Source organism: Muntiacus reevesi, chromosome 2 (genome assembly GCF_963930625.1).
Source record: "Muntiacus reevesi chromosome 2, mMunRee1.1, whole genome shotgun sequence".
In the NCBI taxonomy this organism is placed as follows: Eukaryota; Metazoa; Chordata; class Mammalia; order Artiodactyla; family Cervidae; genus Muntiacus; species Muntiacus reevesi.
Genome location: NC_089250.1, coordinates 64299921 through 64314286, shown reverse-complemented (window position 1 = coordinate 64314286; position 14366 = coordinate 64299921). Strand labels below are relative to the sequence as shown.

Here is a 14366-nt window from a genome sequence, read left to right as displayed (position 1 = left end):
CTATTAGCTGAGTTCCCACAGGCCACAAAGCCTGAACTTTTAAGGTAGTAGAAGTCAAAATGGTAGTGGTTTTTAGTTATGGAGTGGCCTGGGGTTAATAGCTTTCTGCAAGACTGCTCTCAGTGCCAACTGGTAATTGAAGTTTTTGTTTAGGGCCATTTTTCTTTTAAAAGCAATTGATGAATGAGGTTTTTATTTTCCTTAGGTAACAAAAGAAGAAAGAACTTTTCAAGAAATAATGAAAAGTTATAGAAATCAGCCCCAAGCTAATAGTCACGTGAGTTACATTATTTTTCCTCCTGTCCCAAAATAGATTTGTACTATTTCCCTGCTGACAAGTCACATAAAAGGTAAACTTCTTTTCTAGGTTTACTATAGATATTTTGGTTTTATGGATACCATTAAACTTGAGACAGTTTTAATCAAAAAACAGTTTCAATAGAAGCCAAAAATCTTGCTGTTTCTGACTTATCTACATATTTGCATGTACTTCTCACACATTCTCTTATTCCATGTGTCCCTTTGTTGAGTGGGGATGTTTTTCACTCCAAAATCTAATGAAAAATATTTATAATAACAATGTTCTTTAATTATATGAGATTTGATTCTCTGATAATATTTAAATCCAGTGAAATTTGAGGATATATTAAGTCTAGTTTCTTTTTTCCATTTGCTAAGAATCTTAATGTTTGCATCTTTGAATTTGAATAGATATCAGGCATTTTTTATATAATAGCCCTGGTAAGAGTTCTATACAACATTTCAGTCATGGAACTATAAAATGTTAGCATAGTGGCCTGGCACATAGTAAGCATTTAATAACTGTTAGCTCTACATGATTTTTATTGTTGTTCTGAAGAACATAGGATTAGTTTACTGTAAGGTTTTGGCCATTTGGCAGCCTGATTGCTCTAAAGGAGCATATTGGCCTCCTCTCTGGCCCCAGTGATCTGCCACCTTAGACTAGAAGAGAGAAATAGTAGCTGAGATAACCCTGGCCCCAGTACTAGTAGCCATACCCTTCTGTAGGAGATCCCCACAGATAGTTTCACTTCTTTACTGAAGCCCCAAATACACTGCTAGCAATATAGAGATACTAGAAGAGCCAAGTAAAGGCATTTCTTATATCCTGTGATAGACTAGAAGAGGCCTGGTTTCTGGGCCTCTTCAGAAAAATCGCTCAGGAACAGAGCTTAGAGAGGTTCAGAACATCCCTAAGTTCATTAAGGCAAAGTTAATGTGGGTCAAAATTGGGTCAGGGGATTTCCCTCATGATCCAGTGGTTAAGAATCCACCTTTCAATGCAGGGGACATGGATTTGATCCCTGGTAGGAGATTTCATATCCCACATGCCATGGGGCAGCTAAGCCCATGCACCACAACTAGAGAGCCCACAATCCACAACTAGTGAGCCATGCACTCTAGAGCCCATGCTTTGCACCAGAAGAAGCCCTGACATGCCACAGCTAGAGAAGGCCAGCATGCCACAACAAAGACCCAGTGCAGCCAAAAAAAAAAGTCATGCCACAGCTTCCTAAAAATTCTCTCAATACCATTATCCATAGGATGAGGGAGAATGGATCATGCTTTTCAGTTATCTTGGAGGTTAAAAACAGTTTAGGGGCAGGGACGGGAACACATTTTCATGTGGCCACCTGAAAAGACTTGGCATGGGATTGGAACAGGAAAGCAAGCCCCAGAGATATCAAATGAGTCTCACGGAAGGAATTAAAGGGAAGAAGGAATAGGCTCAGATCTTTTAAGTGGCTTTTAATTGGCAAAACTTGCTCATCAGTGTTTAATTGCTGCTTACTTAATTCTTCTAATTTGTAACCTCCTAAATGGCATATTTCAGGTGGTAGGCTCTGCTTTAGTAAGCTCCTCTTCTAAGATGTTTGCAGTAATCTACATTTACCAGACTAATAACATCTTGCCCTTTACTATCACCCATACAGACAAATACTTTTTAATTGGCTTGATATCTTGCTCTTCTTATTTTGGTTTTGCTTAACCTGTGCCTATTTGTGACTCAACAGTCCTTTATTTCCCTTATGACCTACAGGTCTATAGAAGTGTACTATTGAAAAGTATTCCAAGAGAAGTTGTGGCATACAATAAAAACTTGAATGGTGATTTTGAAATGACAGATTGTGGTAAGTTGCCCAATTTAGCATTCTATATGTAGTACACCTTTGCTTATATTATGCATACTACAGTGGATGTCTTGGAGTTACTTATGTAGGTGGGGTGGATAATGCATGTGTGTTTTGAGAAGAAACAAGTGACCTTGAAGTAAGTATGGGTCTGGTATCTTCCTCCACAGAATTTGTGTGTAGAAACCATTAATTTGTCCTCTGTTAATTGTGTTTTAGAAGTTTCCTAGTATACTTACACATGTTAATATTGTATATACTTGTACACATTTATTATGTAAAAGACACAATAAAATTCAAAACTAAATCTGAATGACAGGGAAAGTAAGACAGCTGTCAGTGATCTGCCTGCGGAGACAAGGAAATGTCCTATTCATTAATAAGTGTATCAGATATTCTGCCACCATCAGCAAGGTCACCTTGTTGCACCATCATGCTAAGACTTAAGGCGCTAGTAATTTTTTTTAAAGAAAGGAGAATCAAATATTTGGTATTCATATGTTGATAAATAATGAAAAGGCCTCTTCTGCCCATATCCTTTTTCTTGTCTCATCTTTCCATTACTTAATGTAGATGTATGTATACATGTGTATATAGGTACTGTAATTTATTTAATTCCACAATGTGAGGCATTTAGGTTGTTCTAATTATATACAGCTTTGTGAGGAACATCACTGTAAGTTGATCTTTGGTCCACATCCTTAGGGTAAATTCTTAAAGAAAATTGACTGGATCAAAGACATTTTTTAAATTACCCAAATATCCATGATCATTATGGTGTCTACTGGGATCTTAAGTTTTAAGGTCTTAATGAAAAAATGCTTTAATAATAATGTCCTAGAATCTGATCCCATTTAAGGCCACACAGGCCAAATTCAATTCTTTTTATATAGATATAGACTAGAGATCTCTTCAGGAAAACTGAAGATACCAAGGGAACATTTCATGTAAGGATGGGCATGATAAAGGACAGAAATGGTAAGGACCTAATAGAAGCAGAAGAGATTAAGAAGAGGTGGCAAGAATACCCAAAAGAACTAGACAAAAGGTCTTAATGACCTGATAACCACGACTGTATGGTCTCTCATTAGAGCCAGACATCCTGGAATACGAAATCAAATAGGTCTTAGGAAACACTGTATTTATATGAACAAAGCTAGTGGAAATGACAGAATTCCAGCTGAGCTGTTTAAAACCCTAAAAGATGATGCTATTGAAGTGCTGAACTCAGTGTGTCAGCAAATTTGGAAAACTCAGCCGTGGCCACAGGACTACAAATGGTCAGTTTTCATTCCATCCCAAAGAGAGGCAATGCCAAAGAGTGTTCAAACTATAGTACAGTTGTACTCACTTTACATGTCAGCACGGTTATGCTCAAAATCCTTCAAGCTAGACTTCCGTACATGAGCCAAGAACTTCCGGATGTTCAAGCTGGGCTTAAAAAAGGCAGAGAAACCAGAGATCAAATTGCCAACATTTGTTGGATTATGGAGAAAGCAAGGGAGTTCCCGAAAAACTTCTACTTCATTGGCTATACTCAGGCCTTTGACTATGTGGATCACAACAAACTGGAAAATTCTTAAAAGAAATGGATGGGACTACTAGACCAACTTACCTGTCTCCTGAGAAACATGTATGTGGGTCAAGAAGCAACAGAACTGGACATGAAACAACTGACTGGTTCAGAATTGAAAAGTAGTAGGACAAGACTGTATATTGTCATCCTGCTTATTTAACTTCTATGCAGAGTACATCATGCACAATGCTGAGCTGGGTGAAGCACAAGCTGGAATCAAGACTGTCGGGAGAAATATCAACAATCTCAGATATGCAGATGATACCACTCTAATGGCAGAAAACAGAGAAACTAAAGAGCCTCTTGATGCAGGTGAAAGAGGAGAGTGAAAAAGCTGACTTGAAACTCAACATTAAAAACAAACTAAGATCATGGACCCAGATTGCTTTGGCAATTCTGGGTCTTTTATAGTTCCATATATGTTTTAGAATTATTTGTTCTAGTTCTGTGAAAAATGTCATGGGTAATTTGATAGGGATTGCATTAAATCTGTAGATTGTTTTGGGTAGCATGCCATTTTAACAGTATTCTTCCAGTTCAAGAGCATGGGATATCTTTCCACTTCTTTGAATCATCTTCAGTTTCCTTTATAAATGTTGTATAATTCTCAGTATATAAGTCTCTCACCTACTTGATGAGGTTTATTCTTAAGTTTTTTGTTGTTGGGGTTTTTTTTGTATGCAATTTTAAAAGGGATTGTTCGATTATATTCCCTGTCTGGTATTTCATTGTTAGTGTAAAGAAATGCACCTGCCAATCTGCTTATTTTAAGTACTTCTAATTTCCCTCAACATAGAACAATTTTTAGGATTAGGCATACTTAATAAATGATCACTGTTTTCATCAATAAAAACATACTTCTGATGTCAGGTATGTTAATTATCAAAGCATTGGTCGTTGATAGAGATATGCCTAATAGAAACCGTATTTATAGTAGCCACCTGTGGAGAAAGAGCTTCTTTGTTAAAACACCAACTGGATACTTGGCCTGTGCACTCATTATCATGTTAGCAGAGCACCCCAGACTAGCATTCTTGATTAGAACACTTGAGAGATCCAGATTATAGCTTAGTCTAAGTGATGCAAACATTAATGCTCAAGTAAATTGAAAACTACAATATTTCCTCTGAGGCTTGGCTTAAGAATTAAAAAAAAAAAAAAAAAGATGCATGTGTGGTGTTTCATACAAGGCCTTCTCACAGTAAGGCCTTACTAAGTAGTAGTTATTATTATTTTGTTTATAAGAAGTATAAAATATATTTTATTAATGAGTATGGCTCTTTAAATGTCTTTTTTTTAAGCTAATTTTTCTAAGGCCATATTCCTTACATAAAATCCTTTAAATGTTGAAAACTAGGTCAGACACACAAAAACAGTTAAATCCTCTCAAGTGACAAAAGTTCTGTTTCCATAGGAAATGTATAAGACTGATAACTACAAATTGATAATTAAGTGACTTTATTCACATTAGAACTATTTTATGGTCACCAGATAGACAGCCAGATGTGGGTGGAGGACATTTTCTTTTTAGATTGTCTGTGTAAACAAGGTTTCCTTGGTTTTGGATTACAATGAATGCCTTTTAGAGCTTATGAGAAACTGCCAAAATGGTCTAAAAGCACTGTAGTTTTAAATTGATGTGTGCTCGGTGACTTTTGCACAACTGGAGCTCAACGGCACCGCAGCCTACACACTTTTACAGTGAGGAGCGAAAGAGGATAAGGAGGAACGTGGTAGGAGAAATACACAACAAATATCGGATGCTTACTCCAGGGAAGTGCTGCTGCCCATCACATCTCAACATGACCCTTGAATTTATAAATAAATTCTGATCTTTCTTTCTTTCATCCTAAAATAATTTTGCTTCTTTACTTTCTCCAGTTTCAGATGGTAAAAACTCACTATATTTGTTTCTTCTCAGACTGAAGACTAAGGACTATATGCAAAGAAATCAGCATCAGTCACTTGAGCAGCTCCTCGGAGTGAAGGATGGGGCTTCATTAATACATGCATTCTAGACAGTTTAGGTGTGCCCATCCATCCTCTGAAGCCAGCTCCCCGGAGAAGTGCAGATCCACTGTGCCCTCAGCCTCTCTTGCTCTGAGTGCAGTTGCGTTGTCCTGGGGTGTGACGCTCACCATGTGTCATGGTTGCGTTTGGTGACTACCTGCAGCCCTGGAATGATGTGCTTTCTCCCTGCCAACTGTCACTTTAGATCCTTTGAAAATTCTGAAGTCAGAGGTCCAGGCTAAAAATTTCAGCATGTCTCTCCAGAGTTCTGCAGATAGTATCTCCTTTTCTATAAGAGCTCTCATTCACTGATAGTTTTTTATAAAACCACATTTTAATTGCTTGATAGTGTTATATGATAATCCAGAAAAGACATTCCTCTTATTCATGGGAACAGTAGGGAAAATTATGAATCTATATATAGTTCATTGGATCATTTCACAAATGTATGTCAAATACATACCATGTGACTCAGATTATATTAGGCAGAGATCCCTTCTACCCTCTGAGGGAAAACAGATTTGAACCAATTATAGCACCAAGCAGGAAGATCTCATTCTCTTTCCCAGTCTTTCATAAGTTCTGTCTCCTAATTTATATGGTGTGAGATGGTCACCAGGCCTACTGAGGCTTTAATTTCTGAGTGCCAAAGTCCTAAAAGAGGTGAGAATGTAGAAATCTTTTTCCAGCTTAAAGGATAACTGACATCTTGTTTTCTGTTTTGAAATGAAAAATACTAAATAACTAAATGTTGTTCTTGTTTATGAAGAACTAAAAGACTTTTTAGAACTGACACCCAAAACAGATGTCCTTTTCATTATAGGAGACTGGAATGCAAAAGTAGGAAGTCAGGAAACACCTGAAGTAACAGGCAAATTTGGCCTTGGAGTACAGAATGAAGCAGAGCAAAGACTAATAGAGTTTTGCCAAGAGAATGCACTGGTCATAGCAAACATAGCAAACCTCTTCCAACAACACAAGAGAAGACTTTACACATGGACATCACCAGATGGCCAACACTAAAATCAGATTGATTATATTCTTGGCAGCCAAAGATGAAGAAGCTCTGTACAGTCAGCAAAAACAAAACTGGAATCTAACTGTGGCTCAGATCATGAACTCCTTATTGTCAAATTCAGACTTGAATTGAAGAAAGTGGGGAAAACCACTAAACCATCCAGGTATGACCTAAATCAAATCCCGTATGATTATACAGTGGAAGTGACAAGTAGATTTAACGGACTAGATCTTATAGACAGAGTGCCTGATGAACTATGGACAGAAGTTCGTGACATTGTACAGGAGACAGGGATCAAGACCATCCCCAGGAAAAAGAAATGCAAAAAGCAAAATGGCTGTCTGAGGAGGCCTTACAAATAGCTGTGAAAAGAAAAGACAAGAAAGGTAAAGGAGAAAAGGAAAGATATACCCATTTGAATGCAGAATTCCAAAGAATAGCAAGGAGAGATAAGAAAGCCTTTCTCAGCGATCAGTAGAGGAAAACAATAGAATGGGAAAGACGAGAGATCTGTTCAAGAAAATCAGAGATACCAAGGGAACATTTCATGCAAAAATGGGCTCAGTAAAGGACAGAAATGGTATGGACCTGACAGAAGCAGAAGATATTAAGAAGAGGTGGCAAGAATACACAGAAGAACTGTTCAAAAAAGATCTCCACAACCCAGTTAATCAATATGGTGTGATCACTCACCTAGAGCCAGACATCCTGGAATGTGAAGTCAAGTGGGCCTTAGGAAGCATCACTACAAAGAAAGCCAGTGGAGGTGATGGAATTCCAGTTGAGCTATTTCAAATCCTAAAAGATGATGCTGTGAAAGTGCTGCACACAATATGTCAGCAAATTTGGAAAACTCAGCAGTGGCCACAGGACTGGAAAAGGTCAGTTTTCATTCTAATCCCTAAGAAAGGAAATGCCAAAGAATGCTCAAACTACCATACAATTGCACTTATCTCACACACTAGTAAAGTAATGCTCAAAATTCTCCAAGCCAGGCTTCAGCAGTATGTGAACTGTGAACTTCCAGATGTTCAAGCTGGTTTTAGAAAAGGCAGAGGAACCAGAGATCAAATTGCCAACATCCACTGGATCATTGAAAAAGCAAGAGAGTTCCAGAAAAACATCTGCTTTATTGACTGTGCCAAAGCCTTTGACTGTGTGGATCACAATAAACTGTAGAAAATTCTGAAAGAGATGGGAATACCAGATCATCTGGCCTGCCTCTTGAAAAACCTGTATGCAGGTCAGGAAGCAACAGTTAGAACTGGACATGGAAAAACAGACTGGTTCTAAACAGGAAAAAGAGTATGTCAAGGCTGTATATTGTCACCCTGCTTATTTAACTTATATGCAGAGTACATCGTGAGAAATGCTGGGCTGGATGAAGCACAAGCTGGAATCAAGATTGCCGGGAGAATTATCAATAACCTCAGATATGCAAATGACGCCACCCTTATGGCAGAAAGTGAAGAGGAACTACGAGCCTCTTGATGAAAGAGGAGAGTGAAAAAGTTGGCTTAAAGCTCAACATTCAGAAAACTAAGATCATGACATCTGGTCCCATCACTTCATGGCAAATAGATGGGGAAACATTGGCTGACTTTATTTTTGGGGGTTCCAAAATCACTGCAGATGGTGATTGCAGCCATGAAATTAAAAGACGCTTACTCCCTGGAATGAAAGTTATGACCTAGACAGCATATTAAAAAGCAGAGACACTACTTTGCCAACAAAGGTTCGCCTAGTCAAGGCTATGGTTTTTCCAGTAGTAATGTATGGATGTGAGAGTTGGACTATAAAGAAAGCTGAGCACTGAAGAATTGATGCTTTTGAACTGTGGTGTTGAAGAAGACTCTTGAGAGTCCCTTGGACTGCAAGGAGATCCAACCAGTCCATCCTAAAGATCAGTCCTGGGTGTTCACTGGAAGGTCTGATGTTGAAGCTGAAACTCCAATACTTTGGTCACCTGATGTGAAGAACTGACTCATTTGAAAAGACCCTGATGCTGGGAAAGATTGAGGGCAGGAAGAGAAGGGAACAACAGAGGATGAGATGGTTGGATGGCATCACCGACTCAATGGACATGAGTTTCGATAGGCTCCGGGAGTTGGTGTTGGACAGGGAGACCTGGCATGCTGCATCTCATGGGGTTGCAAAGAGTCGGACACGACTGAGCGACTGAACTGAACTGTTGTTCTTGTTTACTCACTTAGTTCGACTTTTATTTTTAATGATCTGTATAACAAGAATAACCTACAACTGCTGTAATTAAGGAGAAGGCAATGGCAACCCACTTCAGTTATCTTGCCTGGAAAATCCCACAGATGGAGGAGCCTGGTAGGCTGCAGTCCATGGGCTTGCTAAGAGTCGGACACGACTGAGCGACTTCACTTTCACTTTTCACTTTCATGCACTGGAGAAGGAAATGGCTACCCACTCCAGTGTTCTTGCCTGGAGAATCCCAGGGAGGGGGGAGCCTGGTGGGCTGCCATCTGTGAGGTCGCACAGAGTCGGACACGACTGAAGTGACTTAGCGGCAGCAGTAGCAGCTGTAATTAAGCTGGTGTTTACTGTCTTGGAACAGTGTCCCCCAGGATGGTAGTAAGTGTCATGGAAAAGAGGGACTGTGCATAGAAAGTTTGAGAAGTATGGAATTAAAGTGAACATTTTTATTTCTAATTGCAAAACTTCTGTAAGCCTTTATTATACTAACATGTATTCTCAATTCCTAAGAGAAGGCTATAATATGCAGCATTTTTTCAACTTATTGATCACATAGCTTTTCCTGCCTTATTAAGATCCTGCAAAAATAACAGGAGTAAAAAAGACATCCCAATGGGGACCGAGATTCCCCAGGGAGATTCCCTGTAGCTGCCTGACCCTTGGACCATGTCAGAGTTTTCTTATTTTCCTAAGGTAGAAGCATAGTAGTCGTAGTAGTGTTAGTCGCTCAGTTGTGTCCAACTCTTTGTGATCCCGTGGACTGTACCCCGCCAGGCTCCTCTGTCCGTGGGATTCTCCACGCAAGAATACTGGAGTGGATTGCCATTCCCTTCTCAAGAGGATATCCTCGACCCAGGGATTGAACCTGGGTTTCCTGCATTGCAGGCTCTTTCTTTACTGTTTGAGCTACAGGGAAAACCAAGGTGAAAACATGCTTCTACCCATATTCTCAGTGTTTGCAGGCCAGTGTATTGAGAATGAGACATTTTTTTCACATGCTGAATTCTTTTTAATTGCCAGTAGTTCTCTATGCTCTATACAAGAAGCTCAGTTTAGGTAAAGTTCCACCCAGAGCTAGGTGATTCTTGTCAGTACAAGTAGATGTTTTGTAATTCTCTTTTCCCCCCAAGAAAAGAATAGGATAAAGTTCTGCTTGGTGTCACAAGCTACCCTAGAGTTACACTAAAAAATGTGAAAGCACCTTGGGGCAAGCTATAATTTTATAGCTGAGGATGATATCTATATACAGCACTAAGTTCCTGTTGTGCCTGAGAAAATAAGGCTTTTTGAATACCTGTCACCTGCCATATATTTGCAGAAAAATAAACATAAGCAATTCACCTTGCTTCTTCCTTAACATTTGAGGATACACTTTACCTTTTAGAGTCTTTCTACCTTTTCCAAAGAGCCAGTAAGAACATCTGCAGGCCCTTTTGTTATCTGAAGCTCAGGTTTTGCCACTGCTACCCATATTCTGAAGCTCAGTTTAGGTAAATTTCAACCCAGAGCTGGTGCCCCTCTGAGAGTCACCAGTGACAGTGGGTTCAAAGGTATGGTTGTGAAAACGTTCTTGCTGAAGTGCTATCTAGAGAATAGAGTACCAACTTAAGTTTACATGTTTGTATTTCTCAAGTTTCCAATTTAATTTATCCATAATATAGGTAGATTTCTGAGCTTTTCTAAAAATAGTCATTGTCCTACAGAAATATTTAGGTTTATTTGATTTTTTTCGCTTTTATATTGTAGAGAGAGTTGTGTTTCAGATTCCCAAATTATAGATTAAGGTAGACCTATCACAACACTGAATTCTTTTAACAGATTTGGAAGATGCTACAAAAACACCTGACTGCTCCAGTGGACCAGTGAAAGAGGAAAGAGGTGATCTTATCAAATTTTACAATACAATATATGTAGGAAGAGTGAAGTCATTTGCATTGAAATATGACTTGTCAAATCAGGACCATGTGGTATGTTTTTTATTTTACTATTTTATTAATATCTGTTCTCATAATTGGTTTACTATGAGTTTATTTTGGTAGATAAGTATTTCAAAGTAAAAGCCTTACTGATACATTTTATAGGAGAAAACATGCTAGTAAATAATCAGAGTGGTTAAGGTTGTGATAAAACAGACTAGAGAAAATCATGGAGATTTCATCCATGAAATTATGGATGCATATGGGCAAGGACTCAATGGGAAACATGGAAAAATGAAAACAGCTTCCTTGTTTTTGATTTCTGTTGTTATATTTCTGAGAGAAATGTTTTTCTCAAGATAAAGAGAAAAGAAAATAGATAGGCTTGAATCAATAATAGAAACAACACTAAGAAATTTTTATGCCATATCTATATTTGACACTACCAGCAGGCCTTGATAAGTATTATCAGTGTATAAGCTGAAGTTGGTTCCCAGAGAGCAGACTTCAGTTATAAGAAAGAGGAACCGAGTAGAAGCTGCATTCAGGCAGTAGCTATATATGTGTCTGTGTCTCTACATTTCTTTCCTTGTCCCTTTCAAGGAATATGAGCTGACTATCCTCAGAGGCCATGACTACTCATTCTTCTCCCTCAGTTCCACACATTCCCCACCCCCCGACATGTGCTATACTGTGAATATCTCTAACATCAGCTAATTGGGAAAAAAACAAAACTAGTTTTCCTAGCTTCAAGTGAAGATGATGAATGAAATACTAATTAAGGAGTCATCCCCATTTATGCTTGGAATAGAACATTGTATAGATTATTAAAAGTGCAGTTCCTTCTCACTTTATCTCTGAGTCCTTTGCATTTCAGTATAAAGTCTTATACTTTACACTAGTAACTCAGTCAGTAAAAGAATCTCCCTATAATGCAGAAGACAGGAATTTGGTCCCTGGGTTGGAAAGATCCCCTGGAGAAGGAAATGGCAAGCCACTCCAGTACTCTTGCCTGGGAAATCCAATGGACAGAGGAGCCTGGTGGCTACAGTACTTGGAGTCGAAAGACTTAGACATGACTTAGTGACTAAACCACCGGGCATAAAGTCTTAACCATTTTATTAAGAGATTTGTTCCTCGTTGGACTCTTCTTGCTGGCCCACAGAATACTGTGCCTCTCTTTTATTCTCTGTGCTACTAATTTGGTTGTGGGTATGTATGTATGGACTCTTAAGACTGTTGAGACACCTTTGGTGATCAAAGGTGCACAGAGATCAAACCAGTCAACCCTAAAGGAAATCAACTCTGAATATTCATTGGAAGGACTGATGCTGAAGCTGAAGCTGTATTAACATTGGCCACCTGATGTGAAGAGCCAGCTTACTGGAAAAGCCCTGATGCTGCAAAAGATTGAGGGCAAGAGGGGAATGGGGAGACAGGATGAGATGGTTAGCTAGCGTAACTGCCTCCATGGACATGAATTTGAGCAAACACCATGAGATAGTGAAGGACAGGAAGCCTGACACTGCAGTCCACAGGATGAGATGGTTAGCTAGCATCTCTGACTCCATGGACATGAATTTGAGCAAACAGCATAAGAAAGTAAAGGACAGGAAGCCTGACACTGCAGTCCATGGGGTCATACAGAGTCAGACACAACTTAGCACTTAAACAACAACAATGTGTGTGTGGAGAGAGATCCTTATTGCAAGTGTTAGGACAAAAGTTATTCTTTGCCTCACTTTCTGAGCATGGACATGGAAGTTCCTATGCTCTTGGCTTATTGCTTCTGGTGTCTTACTCAGAATCCTTTAGGATTTCCTAAAAGATCCAGAAAAATAAATTTTAGTTTATCCATTAGTAATTGTTGAAAAACAAGGGTTAATAAATCATTTTTTTAATGAATCATTTTTTAATTTTTTTCAGCCATAATAAGTTCTTATGGTATAACTAACTTCTAATTAGGAGATACCAATAATAATAAAAACATGGTACGGGGGGGAAGTTCCTTCCATGTTGATCCTTCACCCTTACGGGGAGGAGGGGAATGTAGAATAAAAAATGTGGTGGGATTCAAAAAAAGAAAAAAAAACTTTCATCTGATAAAAGCTTTGGTGGTGGTTTATTCGCTAAGTTGTGTCTGACTCTTGTGACCCCATGGACTGTAGCCTGCCAGGCTCCTCTGCCCATGGGATTCTCCAGGCAAGAGTACTGGAGTGGGTTGCCATTTCCTTCTCCAGGGGATCTTCCCGAGCCAGGGATTGAACCCAGTCTCCTGCATTGTAGGCAGACCCTTTACCAACTGAGCTATGAGGGAAGCACTATAAAAGCTTTACTTTTATGTTATTTCAGATGGAAGCTCCGCCACTCTCTCCTTTTCCACATATTAAGCAACAGCCAGGTTCCCCGCGCCGCATTTCCCAGCAGCACTCCATTTATGTGTCCCCACACAAGAATGGGTCCGGCCTTACACCAAGGAGTGCTCTGCTGTATAAATTCAATGGCAGCCCTTCTAAGGTAAGGTGCTCCCAAACTTTACTCCAGAACGGCAATATCCGTGTTAAAAAGTGAATTTCAGATTTTCAGTTAGTAATCTTTAATCTTACCCTATTTATTTTGCAAAGTTACTGCAAATAAATACAAACTCTTACTATGGCAAGTTTCCTGTGATCAAGAGCAGTGTATCCAGTTGATGGAGTTTAATCTGTTATGACTGACATGGTATTGGGGGAGTTCGCACCAAGGGCACAGTGTGTCCTTGCTCAGGCACCATCTTGAGAAGGACCAGTAAGGCAGCACGTGCAAGTGGTCAGATATGGGGACACTCTCTAAAGAAAGACCTTGGAAGGGAAAGTTCATTTGGTGGATGTCAGCCGGGATAGGGAAAAGTCTGAAAGCAGAGGCCTCTTCTGACTTACACAGACAGCTCTGTGGTCACCTCCATCTTTAGTCCCATTAATGATGATGATCCAATGGGGACATGATTGCTGTTTTCAGGTAACTCAAGGACTATCAAGTAGATGTGTTCATTGTGTCTCCAAAAGCCAGAATGACTACCAACTGGAGGGAGTTGTAGTGGGATAGGTTGTAACTCAGTCCAAATACATGGCAGCTCCTTAACTTATTAGTTTCTTAACTCATGTAGATCCGCAAGCATATGTTACATCCCTGCCATACTTAGCAAACAAAGTTTACTGAGATATACCTCACAGACTTGCATTTCCTCTTCATAGAAGCTGATTTCATATAAGGACTTTTAGAAGAAATTCTTGGATAAAATCAGAAATGGGTTTAATTGAATTCTAAGGCAGTAATTTCAGAACCATAAGTCAGAATCTGGGGAGCTTGTTGAACACAGATTCCTGTCCCAGAGACTTACTGAATCACAAAGCTCTAGCAGGCAGATTCCCTAGACAGTGTTGATGCACAGCGTTCAGGAATAACTTCTTGAAGGCTGTTTTACAGTAAGA

General features: G+C 39.2%; 1 protein-coding gene across 2 annotated transcripts in view; it reads left to right on the top strand.

Moving 5' to 3' along the window:
• Positions 1-14366, top strand: part of RBL1 (RB transcriptional corepressor like 1) — a 59722-nt gene that overhangs the window by 42720 nt on the left and 2636 nt on the right. For both annotated transcript variants that reach the window (XM_065921963.1, XM_065921962.1), the window contains 4 exons: positions 206-277; positions 2063-2153; positions 10799-10947; positions 13249-13413. In XM_065921963.1, coding sequence (XP_065778035.1) covers positions 206-277; positions 2063-2153; positions 10799-10947; positions 13249-13413 — 477 coding nt within the window. The remainder of the gene's footprint in view (positions 1-205; positions 278-2062; positions 2154-10798; positions 10948-13248; positions 13414-14366) is intronic.